The sequence below is a fragment of the Saccopteryx bilineata genome, chromosome 4 (assembly GCF_036850765.1).
Source record: "Saccopteryx bilineata isolate mSacBil1 chromosome 4, mSacBil1_pri_phased_curated, whole genome shotgun sequence".
NCBI classification, from domain to species: Eukaryota; Metazoa; Chordata; class Mammalia; order Chiroptera; family Emballonuridae; genus Saccopteryx; species Saccopteryx bilineata.
This window is the reverse complement of record NC_089493.1, coordinates 266,919,212-266,937,621: the sequence shown is the minus strand read 5'-3', so window position 1 is coordinate 266,937,621 and position 18,410 is coordinate 266,919,212. Positions and strand designations below refer to the sequence as shown.

The 18,410-nt window shown below is 56.6% G+C and overlaps 1 protein-coding gene across 11 annotated transcripts; it reads right to left on the bottom strand.

Moving 5' to 3' along the window:
• Nucleotides 1-430: 430 nt before the first annotated feature.
• On the bottom strand, nt 431-17,877 carry LAT2 (linker for activation of T cells family member 2). 11 transcript variants are annotated; one of them, XM_066274574.1, is made up of 15 exons: nt 17,721-17,877; nt 17,271-17,430; nt 13,192-13,314; nt 12,814-12,934; nt 12,298-12,337; nt 9,134-9,210; nt 8,893-8,953; nt 8,597-8,634; nt 8,161-8,196; nt 8,049-8,079; nt 7,452-7,507; nt 6,240-6,305; nt 5,849-5,920; nt 5,058-5,178; nt 431-2,947 (listed from the first exon to the last, which is right to left on the bottom strand). In XM_066274574.1, exons 4-14 carry the CDS (start codon nt 12,911-12,913, stop codon nt 5,075-5,077), a joined length of 681 nt encoding a protein of 226 aa, XP_066130671.1. In that variant the 5' UTR covers nt 12,914-12,934; nt 13,192-13,314; nt 17,271-17,430; nt 17,721-17,877; the 3' UTR covers nt 431-2,947; nt 5,058-5,074. The 11 variants fall into 11 exon arrangements, with proteins under 11 accessions (XP_066130671.1, XP_066130672.1, XP_066130673.1 ...); XM_066274575.1 differs by lacking the exon at nt 17,271-17,430; XM_066274576.1 differs by lacking the exons at nt 17,271-17,430; nt 17,721-17,877 and adding an exon at nt 16,870-16,893.
• Between the last annotated feature and the right edge of the window lie 533 nt (nt 17,878-18,410).

Below are 18,410 nucleotides of genomic sequence, written 5' to 3'. Positions count from 1 at the left end.
AACCGTACAGTTTTGTCAGCAATAATGTGGCAACGCAAGGCCACAAAGAAAGCCAGCTTCCTGTCTGCATGCCCCTTGCACCCTACAAGTAGATAAGGATATAATAGACTAGACAAGCTAATCTGTTTTTTTAGGTGCCTAGTGAACAGTTCCATGGGTTGAGGGCAGGGTATGTTGTAATTTACTATTTAGAAAACTTCTGGTTTTCTAAACCAGAGGGGGTATAAAACTGAGACTCATGGACATAGATAAAAGTGAAGTGGTTATGGGGGGGGGAAGTAAAGAGAGACAAATATACAGTGAAGGAAAATGATTTGAGCCTGACCTGTGGTGGCACACTGGGTAAAGCATTGACCTGGAATGCTGAGGTTGCTTTTTTGAAACCCTGGGCTTGCCCGGTCAAGGCACATATGGGAGTTGATGCTTCCTTCTCCTCCCTCTGTTCTCTCTATCTCTTTCTCTCTCTCTCTTCTCTCTCTCTAATAAAATGAATAAATAAAAAAAGAAAAAAGAAAATGATTTGATCTTGGGTGGTCGGCACACCACACAATCAACAGTTCAAATGCTATAGAGATGTTTACCTGAAACGTATGTACTCTTATTGATCAAAGTCACCCCATTAAATTTAATTTCTAAATAGAAGAGGGAGAAAAAAATCAGAACAAGCTGAGGCCATGAACCCTTCAGAAAGGACTTGCAGGGGTCACCGAGGAAAGTGGTGCAATCAGCACAGCGAGGCTCCCGCCATGCGGCCTCTGCTGTGCAGTACTTGTCGCTTTAGAATTTCCCAATGGGTATTTTATTTTTAAGATTTTATTTATTCATTTTAGAGAGCAGGGAGGGAGGAAGAGAGAGAGAAGAGCGGGGTGAAGAGCAGGAAGCATCAACTCCCATATGTGCCTTGATGAGGCAAGTCCAAGGTTTCGAACTGGTGACCTCAGTGTTCCAGGTTGACGCATTATTCACTGCACCACCCACCACAGGACAGGCCCCCATGGGTTTTATATTAACTTGTAGAATTGCAAGGCACTGTATCTTTTTTTTAATTATGAAAAATATCATTTGTACATGAAGCAACGATACAGGATACCTTTCACATACTCATCCAACTTAATTATACCAACACATGGCCAACCTTGTTTCCTCTATTCCTGCCAGCCGCCCACTCAGGAACTGATCTGAAGCAGATCCCAGAGGTCATTTTAGAGTGGTGTTTCGGGGGGAGAGGGTTGGGAGTGCCTCAGCTTCTGTGATTAGTGGTATACTGAAAAGCTTTGGGAACACTTACGTGAGGTGCTGGCTCTTCCTGCCCTGTGGGCCCCTGGACCAAGGGCCTCCGCTGTGTGGCCATGTGTGCCCAAGCTGCCCACAGTCCTGGAACCACTGCGGGGGCCCGTTTGCTTTTCCCCCTGCCCAAGCCTGGCCAGCAGCGGCTCTGGTGCTCTAGCCTGAACCTCTGAGATAGGAGGAAGCGGGAGGGGAAGGGCCTGCCAACACTTGACACTTCGTAGTGCCCTCCCTCCTGGGCTGGTTAAGTCACCTACCCAAGCCACACTGTTGGATGGGGACACGGGCTCTGAGATTATTGGCTCTTCGGGTTTGGGTTTTAGTTAAGAGGGAAAAAATGTTCTCAAAAACTGCAAGGTGTTTTACAAAATACACAATTTCTCGATCTTCATTTTTTGTTGACTCGGGATCCCAGTGAGGTGAAAGAGTGATTGTGTCCAGTTTGTAAGTGGGGGGCCCAGTTGAGACAAGGTTTCCACACCTGTAATGGAGAAAGGGCCCACCCCCTGCCTGGAGCCTCCTGGAAGCCCTACCACCCTCCCTGCTCAGGTCTAAGCTCGCCCCTGTGCTTGTGAGGTCAGGGCTTCGGGGTTTAAAGTGACAAGCGGCCAACAGTTGTGTTCTAAATTTTTTTTTTTTCAAATTTCCTAACTTGGGGCATTAATTTCTCATGGAAAGAATTGGTGTGGCATCCTGGAAAAGAGCTGGACTCGAGGCCCAAAGCCCTGTCCCAGGCATCTCCAGGCCTCGGTTCCTCTCTGTGGAACGAGGCTGGCTCGCTCCCTTGGCTGTACACGAAGCAGGGAAAGCAGATACTGGAGAACTGCTCTTAAACTGAAAAGGTTTATTGAGATGCTTCAACTGGGGGAGGCATTTTCCCCTGACTGGCTTTTCTGGCTCAAGGTCCCTTTGGACCTCCGCCATTCCCATGAGACAGTCACACTGTCCAGTCAGCTGAGCTGAGGCCATCCGTGGAGCAGAGGGGTTCAGGGCAACAGGGGCACCACTGCTCTGCCCAGCTTGCCCCTTCTGCACTTTGTCCGCCGGATATGTCCACTGAAGAGGCATGCGGGTGGCTGTAACCTCATCTCTCCTCCAGGGAACTGAGGCCCAGAGAAAGACGCCCCAGGGCTCCCCCCTGCATGCCTGCTGAGGTGAGAATGTGTAATGCTTACAGGAGACAAGACAGACAAAATCTACCCTGGAGTGTAGAATATTAAATAGGGCTCCATCTATATAAATTAATTGTACAAGCCTATCGATCACAAGACAATCCCGGCAACCGACCTTGGGAAGCAATTTGGGACCCAAATCCAAAGCAAAAAAGGACGTAAAGACCAGTATCCAGTGATGTTTTAGGTACGGGGTGGGGGCGCGGCTTGTCCTCGGTGCTGGGCATTCAGTTGCCACAGGAGCTGCACTGCCCTCGGCGCCAGGCTCCTGCCCAGCCGCGGAGAAGCTGATTCCACGTGTAGCTGCCTTCCTCAGGCCGGGCCCGCGAGGCCAGAGGGGTGGTCCTCGGGACCTGTTGGTGCACCTCCCGTGAATAACTGGTGGGGTCCAGAGGTCGAGCAACTGAAGAAGTGATGGTTGAGAGACGGTAAACATTCCTATAAGCTTTGGGTTCCTTGGCTCCTTCAGTGAAGATGGAAATGGTTGGCTAAAAGGAAGAGGTTTGTTTTGGCTAGCACCCTGTCCCCTCGTGCGGGAGTGACTGGCTCAGTAAGGGGAGGGATGCCCAGTGGTGGCCGATGTTCAGCTCACTCCCACAGCCCCATCAAGCTGAGTTTCTTCCTGGAACTTCCACTTTTCGTGTGAAATCCTGACTGCGCTCTGGTCCTGGCTCATCCCAGCCTGTCCTCAACGTCAGTCTCCAGCCCGACTTCTCCCTGACTCCAGGCGCCAATGTCCGCCCATTCTATATTTTCCCCCGCACGGGCCTCTGCAAAGAACAGGCCCGGAAATAAACTGGCTTTGCCCCCAAAACTCGCTGCGCCTGGAGCCTCCCAGACCTCGGTCGACAGAGAAAACCTCTATTGCTCAGGCAAAAACCTGCGGTCCTTCCCAGTTCCTCCGCCTCACACCACGTGCAGGGCGTCAGGGTTACTGCAAAAACATTCAGTATCTTCCTCTCCCACTGCCTCCCTGGGCCAACGTGGCACCTTTTGTCTGGACTCAACTCACTGGTCTCCCTGCTGCCCTTGCTGCCCCCCTGTGTAACTGTCCCTTGGTATCCTCAGGGGATTGATTCCAGGATTGTCACCCCCCAACCACACACTCACCCCACCAGATATCAAAACCTGAGGGTGTTTAAGTCCTTATGTAAAAATGATGTATTTGCGTATAGGCTACACATCACTTGTGTGAATTCAGTATAGTGCTCAGCATGCAGCAAATTCCAGTTTTGCTTTTGGGAACTTTCTGAGATTTTTTTCCCCCTCAAATATTTTGCATATGAGGTTTGTTGAATGTATGGCTTTGGAGGGCTGACTATAGTCATTGCTCTACTCAGTAGCCATTGATTCTTTAGACATATCAAGTCACTCTTGTGTTTCAAACCTTCCCATGTTCCCCCTTCCCACCCCCAAACCTCAGACAGAACTCAGGTGCTGGCCCTGCATGACTGACCTCCACCCCCACCGTCCCACCTCCTGCTGTTGTCAGAGCCTCTGAGCATGCCTCTGCTGTCCCTCTGCCTGGGTGCCCTGCCCCAGAGGGCGAGAGGGGGCCTCCAGAAGGCTTCCCTGGCCCCCCTACTTCATGGTCCCCCTTCCTCCCTGTCCCTTCCCTGCTGCCGTGTTGGTCTCTGCAGGACTTCCCACCATCTAGAATGCAGTATTTCCTCTCTGCTCTCTCTTAGCCTGTGGGTATCTGTTGTCTCCCTCCCCCCACAATGCCAGGCATTTTGTGTATTGTGTTCATTACTATGTCCCCGGCACCCAAGGCAGGTCTTGCCCCTGACAGGTGTGGTAAATATTGGGTGAATGAAAGAAAAGTGGGTCTCTGTACTTCTGAGCTCCACCTTCTGTGGCTGACTCCCGACCAGCCGGGACGGCCACCCACTGAGAGGGCTGCCTGTGCTCCTCAGGTGGGGACCTTAGACAGCCTACAAGGGCTCTGGGGTGGATCCTGCCACTCCGACTTCCCCTCCACTTATTCTGAGTGTGACCTTGGGCAGATGGCTTAGTGTTAGGTGCCTTTGTGGCGGCAGAAGATGGTGTGTGTGAGCACTTAGCACCATGTTATGCTGGCCAGAAAAGTGGCTGCTTAATCGTACAGCCACTATTGTCAGCAGTACCATCTTCTCCCTGTCCTGCTTCCTGTTTCTGAGTCCAACACTGGCCCAGTCCTGCTGGGCCCATGGTTTAGGTACAGTGTCTTATCTAAGACACAGATCCCATGAGCTCCATTTTGCAAGTGAGGAAATAGGCCCGAGGAGATTAAGTCACTCCCCCAAGGTCGCAGGGTCCCACCCAAAGCCCACCTTCACCCAACGACTTCACCAGCCATCTCCGCCTGACAGCGGGGCTGAGACCCTTGTGCTTGCTGTGAACCTGTCCCCTCACCAAGTCTGCCAGGGAGTTGGGTGCAGGATGGGCAGACACTGCATTGGAGGCCCGGCACCCTGCAGAGCCATCATCCCCTTTCAGCACCCATGGGTGCTGCCCCTTGGCCCCCACCATGCTCCTCCAGCCCAAGAGCTCATCTTCTCCCTTGGAATGGGCCCCTCCGGCCAGTGAGGCCACCACCCTGCACGGAGGCAGGTGTACCTTCTCCCAGGTGTGCCCTAGGCTTCCCTGGCTGCCACGTCCTCGTTCACATAATCGGGCTCGCTGTCATCCTCTTCTGGGCTTCCTGCAGGGGGCGGAGGTGCTTCTTTCGGAACTTGCCCTGTGGACCAGCAGGCAAATTCTCAGTTGGTTCGCATGGACACAGCCAGACCTGTTCCCTGGGGCTCCCACCAGAGCTCCCACCTGGGGCTCAAACCCTCAGGTGTCACAGAACAGCCTGAAGGAAAAGGCTGCTGTGGACGGTTTGTCTGTCCCTGTTCTGGGAGTTGCCAGAGATTTATGCTGCCCGGGAAGCAGAGAGAGCGGGACTCCATCCGTGCAGCTGGTGAGCAGCCTGGCCAGCAGGACCTGACCTCAGGAGGCCATGGCTGCCGAATACCTCCCGGCACGGTTCCTGGCCAGCAGGACCTGACCTCAGGAGGCCATGGCTGCCGAATACCTCCCGGCACGGTTCCTGGCCAGCAGGACCTGACCTCAGGAGGCCATGGCTGCCGAATACCTCCCGGCACGGTTCCTGGCCAGCAGGACCTGACCTCAGGAGGCCATGGCTGCCGGATACCTCCCGGCACGGTTCCTGGCCAGCGCCACTGCTGACGTGCTGAAGGCCTCACTGTGAAATGAGCCGACCTGGCTGCAGGGAGCTCACCCCGGCCTGGCCTTCCCAGTCCTCCTCCCCAACTCCTGCCTCCCTTCCCTGCCACCCTCCTGGGCCAGGGTCCTCTGAGCCTGCTGAGGCTGACCACTCAGGAGCCCCTGCTCCGGCCACATACCCACGACCCTTACGGACTCCCGCCACTGCTGGATGGAGGCTGAGTTCTGATAATCCTCGGAGTCTTCATCCCCTGCCGGGAGAGAAACCGAGAGAAGGGCTGCAGGGGGAAGCCTCCACGGCTAGTCCACTGGCCAGCGAGGCACCATGGGCCCTTCAGCGAGGCATGCCGTGCCCTCGAGCTGGGCAGCCCTCAGGGGAGGAAAGGATCCCACAGAGCAGTCCCACTGAGGCCCAGGATGAGGGTGCCTCCTCCCGGGACAGGAGTCAGTGCCTGACCCAAAGCACTGGCGGATCAGTGAACTTTTATGCTTCAAGGCGGATGATGCCCTTGGGCCAGGGAGACTTCAGATCTCACCAGTCCCTGTCCAGCTCCAGGCTGGCAGCCTCACCTGAGTCAGGCTGCTTCTGCTTGCAGATGAGCACGTTCTCATAGGAATTAGCATCGTCATCATCTGCTGGGGAGAGAGAAGAGGGGAGAGGGGAGAGGGGAGAAGGGAGAGGGGAGAGGGGAGAGTGAAGAGGGGAGAGGAGAGAGGGGAAAGGGGAGAGGGGAGAGGGGAGAAGGGAGAGGGGAGAGGGGAGAGGGGAGAGGGGAGAGGGGAGAGGGGAGAGGGGAGAGGACTCTGGTTACGGTGGGCCCTGCCATCAAGGCTTGCTCTTCCTCCCTCCCTCTGCCCAGTCTTCGTTTGGCAGGTGACCTGTCCTGCCAACCCCCAGCCCTTTGGGTTCCGCAGAGCCTTGAACATTTTCCTGGACAACCTTCTTAATGGGTATTGGCCTGGCTCAGCAGCTGCCACCCCAGGCTCCTTCTGTGTCCTCCAAGGCCACCCCCGAGTGCACTGGGGAGGGGAGGTTAGGGGACAGGCTGCCTTCAGGCCCAGGATGGATAGTTAAATGGAGGGAGACCCATCTCTCTCAGACAGTGAGGGGCAGGGAGAATCACTGGGGGGCCCAAGAGAGAGGTACCAAATCTAAGCTTATCTAGAAGCAGAACCCTTTAGGCAGGGCTAGGTGGCCTGGAAGCCTTTGCCCAGGGGCTTAGGCTGGGTGTGGCATATCAGAACCTGGCACCCTGGCATCACCTCCCACTCCAATGGGGAAGTGAGCTCTAACCACTGCCCCACCCAGTGTCCATCTACATCAAAAGGGTTCTGAGGGCCCCACCCCAATTTGGAAGCAGCGGTAGGAAGAAAAGGACCCCACTCCCTGCCCCCCTGGTGTCTCACCCCCCACCCCAGCATGGCCCAGGCAGGAGCCCGGGTCTGTGCATCTCTCTTCAGGCACTGCCTAGCCTCAGCCCTCAGTTTCTCTTTCTATAAAGCAAAGCTGTTAGGGCCTAGAGTGCCAGCATCCTCAGAGCCTGCAGGGCTCAGCATCCATCAGTAAGTCTGCCATCCAGGGCCTTCCTCCGGGGTCCGATATGTGCCCCGCCCTGCATGGGGCTTGGATGACAAAGAGCCCAGCTTTCCTCCTGTCCCCAGATCCCTCTCCTGCTCCCTCATCCCTGTGGTCCTAACTCCTACCCCTGGCTCCTAAATGCCTCTGGTCCCACCAGTGAAGCTGAGCTCTGATCTTCTCCCTACTGTCCCCCTCTGCCTCACCTTCCTGAGGCTTCTGGAACTTCTCCCAGTTGTAATAGTCTGTGGTGATGGGGTTTCTGGAAAGAAAACAAAAACACACCAGTTGCTGGGCAGGCTCATGGCTGGGCTGGGGGCTTCATGGCAGGGATGGGGGCAGGGAGGCCAGGGCCGCTCCATCCATCACTCCCCTGGGGGGTCTCCCCTGATCCCTCCACCCTACTTCCTTGGACACCTGAGCCACCTTGAGGCTGATGGGGTGGCAGCCTGGCACTAGCCACCTTGCCATGTGACCCTAGGTAAGTCCCCGCCTGCCCCGGGCCTCAGTTTGCCCATCTGTGAGATGAGGTATCGGAGGGCCTTCCTCTCTGGGGTCCCAGGTGCTCCTGTAACTTGTCTCTGACTGGGTGATGCAGGATAAGTCCTCCCACCCAGCCACTCCCCAAAGTCAGTCTATGTCCCTGCTCTCCCATCCCCACAAAGCCTCCTGAAAGGAAACACTGCTACTCAGTAGCCTGGGCTGGTGGGTGCTCAGGCAGGAGCCCTTCATAAATAAGGAAGTTCGGGGCAGGGTGGGCAGGTGTGGGCAGAAGGTGTCAGGGCTGGGAGAAGCCCACTCACATGTAGGCGGCATCTGATCCGTGTCTGCTTCCTGCAGGAGGAGGCAGAATTAGGCCCATGCTTTGGGAGGTGGCCCCCCACCGCAGCCCCCACATCCCTGGAGCCCACCTACTTTTGCTGAAGTTCTGGTACCTTGAGGATGCAGAATCTGGAAGAAAAGCCAAAGGTTTCCAGCCTACACACTTTTGTACGTGCTCTCTGCCTTCTCCCCCACCAGGCCAGCCCCGTCTGGCCTCCCCGCCTGCTGAATGTGTCCACTGCACAGGCCTCCCTGGCACGCCCAGCTAACCTCCCCTGCGCCTCCCTCCACAGGGATGAGGGAGCAAGAGAGGGATCTGGGGACAGGAGAAAAGCTGGGCTCTTTGTCACCCAAGCCCCATGCAGGGCGGGGCACATACGGGACCCCGGAGGAAGGCCCCGGATGGCAGACTTACTGATGGATGCTGAGCCCTGCAGGCTCTGAGGATGCACAGTGCTGGTCCCACCCGGTATTCACCTGCCTCAGTCCTGCTTCACCCCACCCCCCTCCTGTGTGCCAGGTCACTCACCCTCAAGGCTGGGGGAGAAGCGCAGTAGCTTATCCTTCCTGCAGGGGAAGGGGAAGGAGGGGCTGAGAAGGGGCAGAGGGGTGAGGAATGGCCCTAGGGTGTGGGGGGTTTGAAAGCCACCGCCTGCCCTCCGGTCTCCTGGTGGGGCTCTAGAATCCAGCACCGGAACTCTGAGGTTTGAGGAGGGAGGAAGGTCTTGTTCTGGGATCCGCCAGGTGGGGACCCCAGGGTCCTCCTCATTGCCTCCTGTGGGGGCTGCAACCCCTCTGGGCCCAGGACAAAGGGCTCATTCCTACCTTGCTGCTGCCACGTCAGAGGCCGTGTCCATCAGGGGCCCTGGCCAGGCCTGCCCAGCTACTGCAAATGACAAGGGGGTTTGTCTGGACCCCCAGGCCAGCTTGCCAGTGTAACCCCCTCACCATCTCACCCCCCCAGATCAGGCGTGGGCACAACCTCAGGATGATGAAGACAAAAGGGACTTTGATATGAATTCCCCGCCCCGAGCCCCGCCCCTAGACCCTCTGTTTGGGGACTCACAGGAATAGGTCCGGCCTACTGCAAAGTTCCGCTGAGTCTCTTGCCTGGAAACACATGGGACTATTCTGAGCGAGGGCCTGGCCTCCCGCAGCCCAAGGGACAGAGAGACAAGAGACATGGACAGATGGGGACAAGGAACAGAAAGGAGGGACACATCATGACAAGAGTAAGGAGAAGGAGCTGCCACCCCTATGCGTCTCAGAGCCAGAGCCCTGTTGCCTGATGCCCTCGTTCTCTGGACGGCTCCCCCATCCTACCCACTGGATGCCCACACTTCTCACATGGTGTTGGGCTGGAGCCGTGTGCCAGAGAGACCCATCCTCCACATGCCCAACCAGGAATCCCCAGAGATACAAGAAAGTCTGTGGGCAGGGCTTAGAGGCAGCCCTGAGATTCTGAGGTGTGAGGTTAGGACGACTGCTCAGGGACCCAGCGGTGACTTCAACCAGGAGCAACAAGAAGGCTGCCCCCACCCACCTATAGCCCCAGGAGTGTCTAACATTCCTAAAAGAGCACACTCCTCAAACACAAACACACCATCTACTTCCAAATAACTGGTGGGACTTCTTCACGGTTAGCAGACAACAGCCAGGTATCTAGCCATTTCCCAGTGTCCCTGTCTTCCTGTGAAACATAACCCTGATTTGTTTAATCAGCAACATGCACATCCAAAAGACTGTATTTCCCAGCCTCCCTTGCACCTAAATGCACCTCCCTGTGATGTGGTCATGTGATTAAGGTCTTGTCAATGAAATGCAAGCCAAAGTTGTTGGGAATTCCAGCAAAAAGCTCCTTAAAGGAGTTACTGACAACTGGAGAGAGCAGTTTTGTTCTTCTCCATTCTTACTACTGCCTGAAATGCAGAGATGAGGGCTGGAGCCTTAGCTGCTATTTTGGGCCACGAAGTGCCCTTGAGAATGGAAACCACCACTGAGGATGGTGGAGGAGATTAGTTAATCATTAAAACACTTTGGGCTCCTCCCCTGAACTAATATGGGTACCTGGCCCAGGCTTCCAGGAGCTCCTGGGGTGCTGGGGGTCAGGGTGATCGGATGTAGGAAGGATGCTCTAAATCAGGGGTCCCCAAACTTTTTACACAGGGGGCTAGTTCACTGTCCCTCAGACTGTTGGAGGGCCGGACTATGAAAAAACTATGAACAAATCCCTATGCACACTGCACCTATCTTATTTTAAAGTAAAAAAACAAAATGGGAACAAATACAATATTTAAAATAAAGAACAAGTAAATTTAAATCAACAAACTGACTAGTATTTCAATGGGAACTATGGGCCTGCTTTTGGCTAATGAGATGATCAATGTGCTCCTCTCACTGACCACCAATGAAAGAGGTGCCCCTTCCGGAAGTGCGGCGGGGGCCGGATAAATGGCCTCAGGGGGCCGCATGTGGCCCGTGGGCCGTAGTTTGGGGACCTCTGCTCTAAATCTACAGGAGTCAGGCATGGCTTCCAGAGGGGGCGGTGCAGGAGCTGGGCCTGGCACACAGCAGCTGTTTCATACAGGCTGGCCGGAGTGAGCCCCAGTGAGGTGGGGAGAAACCCAGGCCGCCCCTCCCTTCTCCTCTCACCCTGGCCCCATTTGTCCACCTCCGACAGAGGAGGGTTAGTCTACAGTTCTAAGATCAGTCAGGGGCCCTGAGTGGGCAGGGCCTGAGTGAGGAGGGCAGGGGAGGGGCTGAGGAGGGCTGGCGTGGGCAGGAGAGTGGGGGGCACCAGGGGAGCACAGCCCACCCCTGGTGGAAGTTGTAGGTTGGCAATCCAGATGGCCAAGTAACCAAAGATGCCTGGAAAGATCCAGTCCTGGCCTCAGGGGTGGGCCTGGGTGGGAAATTTCTGTTTTCAAATCTCATTGTGGTTTTTCAGTTGCAAAAGGAAATGAGAAAGGGTGTGTGTGGGGGTTTGTATGTGAGTAGCCACCCGGATGTGCATACAGTGCTGCGTGTGTGAGAAGTGCACGCATGGACAAGTGTGCAGGGAGCGTGTGGGTGTGAGTGGGCGGGCGGGCCTCTGCACGTGTGCACACGCAATCCTCAGAGGTCCCCCGGCACTCCATCGGTCACGCTCCTACTCAATGACTGCTGCCCTCTGCCTGGGGTTGTCCTCGGGTCACCCCCTGGTCTGCACGGCTGACCCTCCCAGGACTCAAAGAGCGGACCACCTGCCCTCAAAGTGCCTGGAGTTCCATTGCCCGGGCCCGGAACTCTGCTGGGGTCACTGAGCCCGCCTCCCTCCTTCCTGCTGCACGTGACCCCTGCTTCCACCTCTTCTGCCCCCTCCCCCTGAGCCCTCAGAACCAAGGCCAAGGCCTCTCCCCACAGTCGAGGCTCTCATCCAGTTCATCTCCCCCAAGACACACGGTACCTGCCACCTCATCCCCGGAACACAGTGTCCACCCCGGTCCTACATCAGTGACTGCCCACACTGTTCTCTTTCTCTCTGGAATGTCCCCTTTTGCCCCCTTCTCTCTTAAAATCTCCCCCACCTCCTCTATCAGGCCTTCTTAATCCCCCAAGGGGCCTGACCTGCGGTGGCGCAGTGGATAGAGCGTTGACCTGGAACACTGAGGTTGCCGGTTCGGAACCCTGGGCTTGCCTGGTCAAGGCATATGTGGGAGTTGATGCTTGCTGCTCCTCCCCCCTTTCTCTCTCTCTCTCTCTCTCTCTCATTCTAACTCTCTCTCCTCTCTAAAAAAAATGAATAAATAAAAATTAAAAAAAAAATCCCCCAAGGGCCATGCCCCCTGCTCCCCTGAGCTCCTTCAGCATTTTCCAGGGAGACCCAGCGCCCACATTATGCTTTGTGCCCAGTCTCTGCTCCACACCCTACCTCCCACTGCAGGAAGAGGGCGGATTCCTGGCCACACACCCCAGCACAGCAGGCCGCCCTGGGCTGGGTCCACAGGGAGGCTCTCTGGAGACGCTGTGGGCCAGCTGCGGAGTGGCATCCCCTCCTCCTGAAGCCCTTGCTGATCAGGCTAGGGCAGGGCAGCCCCTGGGTGCCTCCCTCTGCCTCCCTTGGCTGCTCAGGACCCATCGGAGTCCAGCATGGAGGAGGTGTGAGTGAAAGGAAGAGGACAGCATGCAGGGACCCCTGAGGGGATGCTCACACCCAAGGCACACTAAGTCTGAGGACACTGAGGCACTCACATGCTCCTCCGCTCAAAGATTCTCTCGGACCGCTTCACACCTGCAAGAACAAGACCAAAATAGCCAAGTATCCAGAGCCAGGGTGGAAACTGAGATCCAAGGCCTCCCTTATCCTGTCTCTCCTGTGCCCTGTGCAGGCTTAGGACAGCACATGGGGACCTGCCAATCACTGTGGGCCACCTGACATTGACAGACTGTTTCTCGCCGTTTATTTAGGACAGCAGAACTTAGGGAAGGGGGACATCCAGGCAGCCCAGCCGCCCTTCCCTTATCCAGAGCAGCCCTCTGCCCCAGATATAAGCCCTTGATCAGGCAAAACGAAAGCCCTACAGTGAGCCAGAACCATTGAGTTCAGGGGCAGTTGGGGGCCAACCCTTGAGGGAATCACCCCCGTCTTGTGAGGCTTATCTGACTGCCCCTTCCAACCACAGCCAGGCCTGGGCTTGCAAGGGTTTCTGGGAACACCATCTTCTCCTCCATCGCGCCACTACCACCCCACCTCCGCCGTAAGCCTACCTTTACCTGGGCGGGAGCAGCGCGCACACAGGCTGGCCACCACCCCCAGCAGCAGCAGAAGGGCCACCCCGGGCCACAGCAGCCCAGTCTCTGCACTCATGTCCGCTCCTGGCCACTTATCCTGCAACAGTACAGTGAGCCAGGGTGGGAGGGCGGCACGACTACCCCTCCAGGAAGCTGCCTGGCCCACACTCTCGGGTTACCCCACTGTTTCCTGCCAGCCCCACAGCTGGATCTAGGCTGTGGGAATGCCCTTCCTATCCTGCTGGAGGACCAGGGCAGGACCAGACCTATTCCTCCACCTGACCCGCCACCCATACTCTTGGACTCCCAGGACCAACAACACTTGATAAGTGCTGGAAGGTTCTGGGGACCCACCTGACAGCACCACAAGTATGTGCACACTCCTACATATGTCGTTGCTTAATCCACACAATCGTCCTTTGAGGGAAAGGGTTGCTCCATTTGACAGATAAACTGAGGTTGGAGATCTCACAGTTGCTAAGTGGAAAGACAGGGTTCAAGATCCAGCCTCCTCCAGACCCTAACTATGGCTTTGCCCATGGCATCCCCTTCCTCCTGTAAATCCAGATTTAACCCCCAAGCTTGGAGTCTGTGGACCATCCTGCATGAGAGCCCCAGGCAGCCCTTACGCAACCTAGGGCACTTCTCCACCCCATCCATGGCTTCCTGGGGAAGCTGGGAGGGAGAGTTCCATTCATTAAACACCTGTGCACCCAGATGCCTCCTGTTGTAGGAGCTGGAAGGAGGGAGATCAAGGAAGGCTTCTTGGAGGAGGTAGGTTTGAGAGCAAGGGAGAAGTGAGCCCAGGGCAGGGGGACCTTGCGTGCTGCCCATGGCGGCTGGTGGTGGGATGTGGGGCTGGAAGAGAGAGGCTGCAGGACGAGGAGGCCCTGGGTCCCTGACTGCCGGCTGCTGTCTTAGCGGGCTGGTCTTAGCCATGGCCTCGGGCCTTGGCGATTACAACCATGCACCCGGGTCTGGTGAAGGTGAGTACAACCTTCTTGAGGGGGCTTCTAAGGAGAATCATTGAAACTGCAAAGGGATTCAGACCCTCAAAGTAGCCAGGACACAGCTGAGGACAGCAGGGCGGGCACACGGAACCCCGGCACTGGGCATCCACTCTGCACACCTGTGCATCTTGCATCGGGCACCTGGGAGGAGGGCTTCTCCCCACCTTACAGCTAGAAGGGTGAGGCTTGGGGAGAAAATGAACTTTGTACTGCCATCCCTGAGGCCTGTTCCCTCGCCTCTTTGAGCTTCACAAATCTCTGTGGCAAAGACAATGAGGAGTGTCTGTGTGGCGTGGAGCCTCGGTCAGGGACCTGTCACAGAGAAGCTACTTCTCCTTCCCCAAAACACCAGTGAGTCAGTGGGAACAGGGGAGTTCTCAAATCTCGTGACAGAGCAGCCTTCATGTGAGGAGTGACCCCGTCACACAGGCTCTTGTTTGAAGGGGAATCTGCTCCCCCACCTCTCGGAGGCTGGGCACTGTCCTTCTGGCCTGCACACCTTGCTCGGCCTCAAGGGGCAGTCCCAGGGCAGACGCCCTCCCGAGTCCCCAGGCACGGCTCAAGTCCATCTCAGGCTGCTGGAAGTTGGGGACCTGCTTTAGAGGAAGGACTCCGTGGGTCAAATCTTGCCTGCGCTTCAGCATCTGTAGGCCTCAGCTTTCTCATCTGTAAAATGGGGGCCAATCGTGTCCAGCCAGGCTCACGCTGGGGCTGTCAGAAGAGTGGCCTGTTGAGGCCTGGCTGGCTGGTTGGGAGTTTCTCCAGGCTCCTGAACCTTGACAACTTTGTCCTCTGATTAGGACAGTGACTTTTTCTGTTCTCAAAGGAGATTTGGGCACAGATACATGGGATGGGTCACACACATGCACCCTCTGAAAGCCGGAACACGAGTCCACTACCAGCTATCCCTAGGGGCTGCTTAAGACCCAGAAGCAAGTCCATGCTCTTGACCTGGCACTTGAAGCCTTGGGTCATGGCCTGCTGACCTCTGGGGAGAGGCAGCCCTCCGGCCCAGAGGACCCTGGCTTGTCAGAGAGCCCTCTTGCTTCCTGTGGTGAACAGCACACTCAAGAGTGGCCCCAGCCCTGGTCCATCTCCACCCACCTGGAGCATGAGAAGGCAAATTCTGCTCAGGAAGCAAAACTGAATCCCAGAGTCAAGGGCCTGTGCTTGCCCTTTGTTACACTGGGGAAATAATGACACTGTGCTTGTGGGTTTGTCACATGAGGCCTGGCATTGAGATGATGCATGTAAGATGCTAGTGTAGGGCGGGCACGTACGGTTGGCTGTGACTCCCATGCCTGGCCACCGCCGCTGTCCCAGTGGAAGAGGCAGCCGCAGCTTGTCGGGGCCAGGGCTGACTGGGCAGCTGCAGTGAGCCATGTGGGGCAACGTTACCAGGAGCCGTCCCCGCCTGGCCTCCAGACAGGCGGGCCTGACCTTCCCCCCACTGCCTCGTGGGCGTGCGCTGGGACCCTGAGAGGGGCAGGGGTCACAGGAAAGCATGGCCCTTGCCTCAGTTAGTTGCCACAGACACTCTTGGCATCATGTGGGAGACACCAGGCCCAGAGAGGTGAGTGCTCCGCCCAAGGTCACACAGCTGACCAGTCACGGAGCCAGGATCAAAAGCCAGGGCAGGCCCTGGCCGGTTGGCTCAGCGGTAGAGCGTCGGCCTAGCGTGCGGAGGACCCGGGTTCGATTCCCGGCCAGGGCACACAGGAGAAGCGCCCATTTGCTTCTCCACCCCTCCGCCGCGCTTTCCTCTCTGTCTCTCTCTTCCCCTCCCGCAGCCAAGGCTCCATTGGAGCAAAGATGGCCCGGGCGCTGGGGATGGCTCTGTGGCCTCTACCTCAGGCGCTAGAGTGGCTCTGGTCGCAACATGGTGACGCCCAGGATGGGCAGAGCATCGCCCCCTGCTGGGCAGAGCGTCGCCCCTGGTGGGCGTGCCGGGTGGATCCCGGTTGGGCGCATGCAGGAGTCTGTCTGACTGTCTCTCCCCGTTTCCAGCTTCAGAAAAATGAAAAAAAAAAAAAAAGAACCTAAAAAAAAAAAAAAAAAAAGCCAGGGCAGGCCCTGGCCAGTTGGCTCAGTGGTAGAGCATCAGCTGGCATTGTGGATGTCCTGGGTTCGATTCCCAGTCAGGGCACACAGGAGAAGCGACCATCTGCTTTTCCACCCCTCACCCTCCTTCTCTCTCTCTCTACTCCTCCCACAGCCATGGCTCGATTGGTTCAAGCACATTGGCCCCAGGCACTGAGGATGGCTCCGTGGAGCCTCCACCTTAGGTGCTAAAAATAGCTTGGTTATGAGCATGGCCCCAGATGGGCAGAGTGTCAGTCCTAGACAGGGGTTGCTGGGTAGACCCTGGTTGGGGCGCATGTGGGAGTCTATCTCTCCTCCTCTCACTTGGAAAAGGAAAAAAAATAAAGTAAAATAAAATAAACTTACATAGGACTTAAAAAAAGCCACGGCAGGCTGCCTTCAAAGGCTGCACTCCTTTATCTTTTTCTTATACCTGTATTACATTTTTAAGAATCATGAACTATTTTTTAAAAGAACCTAAACTAGTGTACAGCGATGGTGGCCAGGCGTGGGAGTCACAGCCAACCGTACGTGCCCACCCTACACTAGTTTGAGGAAAACTCCTGTGCCCCCCCCCCCCCACTCTGAGTAAATCTGCCCTCTCTCATTACTTTCCACCCATGTTCTGAGAGCACAGAAGACTGGGCCCCAGGAGAGGCAGACCCAAGAGCTCCAGGAGGCCCCAAGAAGACAAGCAGGGCTGGGTGGGGTAGGGACGGAGGCTGCCACAGTCTGTGGCTCTGCAGGTCAAAATAGCACAAGGGGAAGTGGGCAGTTTTCATATGAACAAGGTTTGCAACAAGCTGGCTGTGGGAGCGCCCTTGGTGCTGGGCCGCGTGGGCCTCTGCGTCCGAGCCTCCCACCCGGAAAGGTCCTTGGAGATGATACTGCCCACTGCCCCAGCATTTGTCATTCTGTAGATGGGGAAACTGACACCCACCAGGGCTGCAGGGCAGGCCGGGGTTGGAGGTGGAGTGAGAGGTCCCAGTCTGAGCCCAGGGAGGGTTTATCCACTGGGCTCTGCTCTGGGGTCTGTTTCGTTCTTCCAAATAACCTTGGCCTTCAGATGAGGCCGGCCGAGAGGCTTCCAGTGGAGGCTCTCGGTGCTCAGGTGAGTGGTGCAGGGCCCGGGCAGCCCTCCCAGAGCAGAGGTGGGGGGAGGCGAAGGCCAGGGCCACCTGTTGAGAGAGCTGGGCACAGTGTGCTCCCCAGGGCCCCAGCCTCTCAGAGCCCCCCCAGAGAGCTGGCCGGCCAGGTCGGGGACTGGGTGGGGGCGGCAGGGACAGGTGCTTCCCTCTGGCCTAGGGCAGGACCTGGGCACACTTGCCTGCGGACTCTCACCCATTCTCCAGTACCCCTGTGTCTGGGATGTTACAGTTCCATTTTACAGATGAAGAAACCTTGGCTCGTGGCCTGACCCTGGGAACCACTGTCCTGGCCCCTCACCAGTCTCTGGAAGTGATGGGACCACTGTAGGGGCTTCCCAGGATGGCAGGCTGGGCTGGGGAAGGTGAGGGCAAGAAAGTGGCGGTAGTGCCGGAAACAGTCTGCTCCCCTGAATGTCACAGGGTCCAAGGTGAGGACTCCCTAAGCAGGGGTGCCAGGGAAGGACTGGGGCCACAGCAGGGGTGCTGACTGTCTGACATCTTTCCACCTCACCCAGTGGGCTGCCAAGTGCTCCCACCTGGCCAGAGGGGTCGCTCCAATCCTAGGGGGTGTCGGGGGAGCGGGGGCGGCCTCAGGAGCCCTGTCTTCAGGGCCAGGCTCCAAGCACTCCTGGGGAAGGCTTACCTGGCTGAGAGTTGGGGGCTCTTCACTGCGGCCACCTCATCCTGAGCCCGTACACCTGCACGAGCTGACAGCAACGCCACGGATACTGAAGGGCAGCGGGGAAGGCAGCAGGCTTCCTGTCAGCCACTGAATCATCCCTCACACATCCGCTGCCCTGCCGGACAGGCTCTGCTGTGTGCTGTGAACAGAAACACACACACACACACATGCGCGCGCACGCCCACACACAAGAAACAGAGACAGAGAGAAGGAGATTGAGAGACAGAGAAAGAACGAGACAGAGAAGAGAAAGACGTGGACACACACATACTAAACACATACACACAAACACAAGCCATACAAAGAGTAAGAGACACACAGAGGACAGGGAGAGAGAATGAAATGGGAGTGCTCACATGGACACATACACAGGCAGTGAGACAGTAAGAAGACACAGAGAAGCACACACTAAACAACACACATACACACCCACACTGAAAACACCCATACACTCAGAAAGCCAGAGACACCGAGAATCAGTGAGAGAGAGACAGAGACAAACAGGCAGAAAGAGATGAGAAAGAGAAGCACACACACAACATACACAGAGACCCAGAGAGGGTCGGAGAGAGACAGGCAGAGACTGAGCCTGAGGTCAGCCCAGAGACTCAGAGGGAGAGGGAGACACAAGAAGACAGAGAGAGAGAGACA

Excerpts from the sequence above, each read along its gene's own strand:
- LAT2 (XM_066274574.1), bottom strand. The coding sequence starts at position 12,913 with ATGAGTGCAGAGACTGGGCTGCTGTGGCCCGGGGTGGCCCTTCTGCTG. Across the intron at positions 7,508-8,048 it reads GGATCAGATGCCGCCTACAT|AAACCCCATCACCACAGACT; the intron begins GTGAGTGGGCTT and ends TTTTCTTTCCAG. Across the intron at positions 6,306-7,451 it reads GTTCCAGAAGCCTCAGGAAG|CAGATGATGACGATGCTAAT; the intron begins GTGAGGCAGAGG and ends CTCTCTCCCCAG.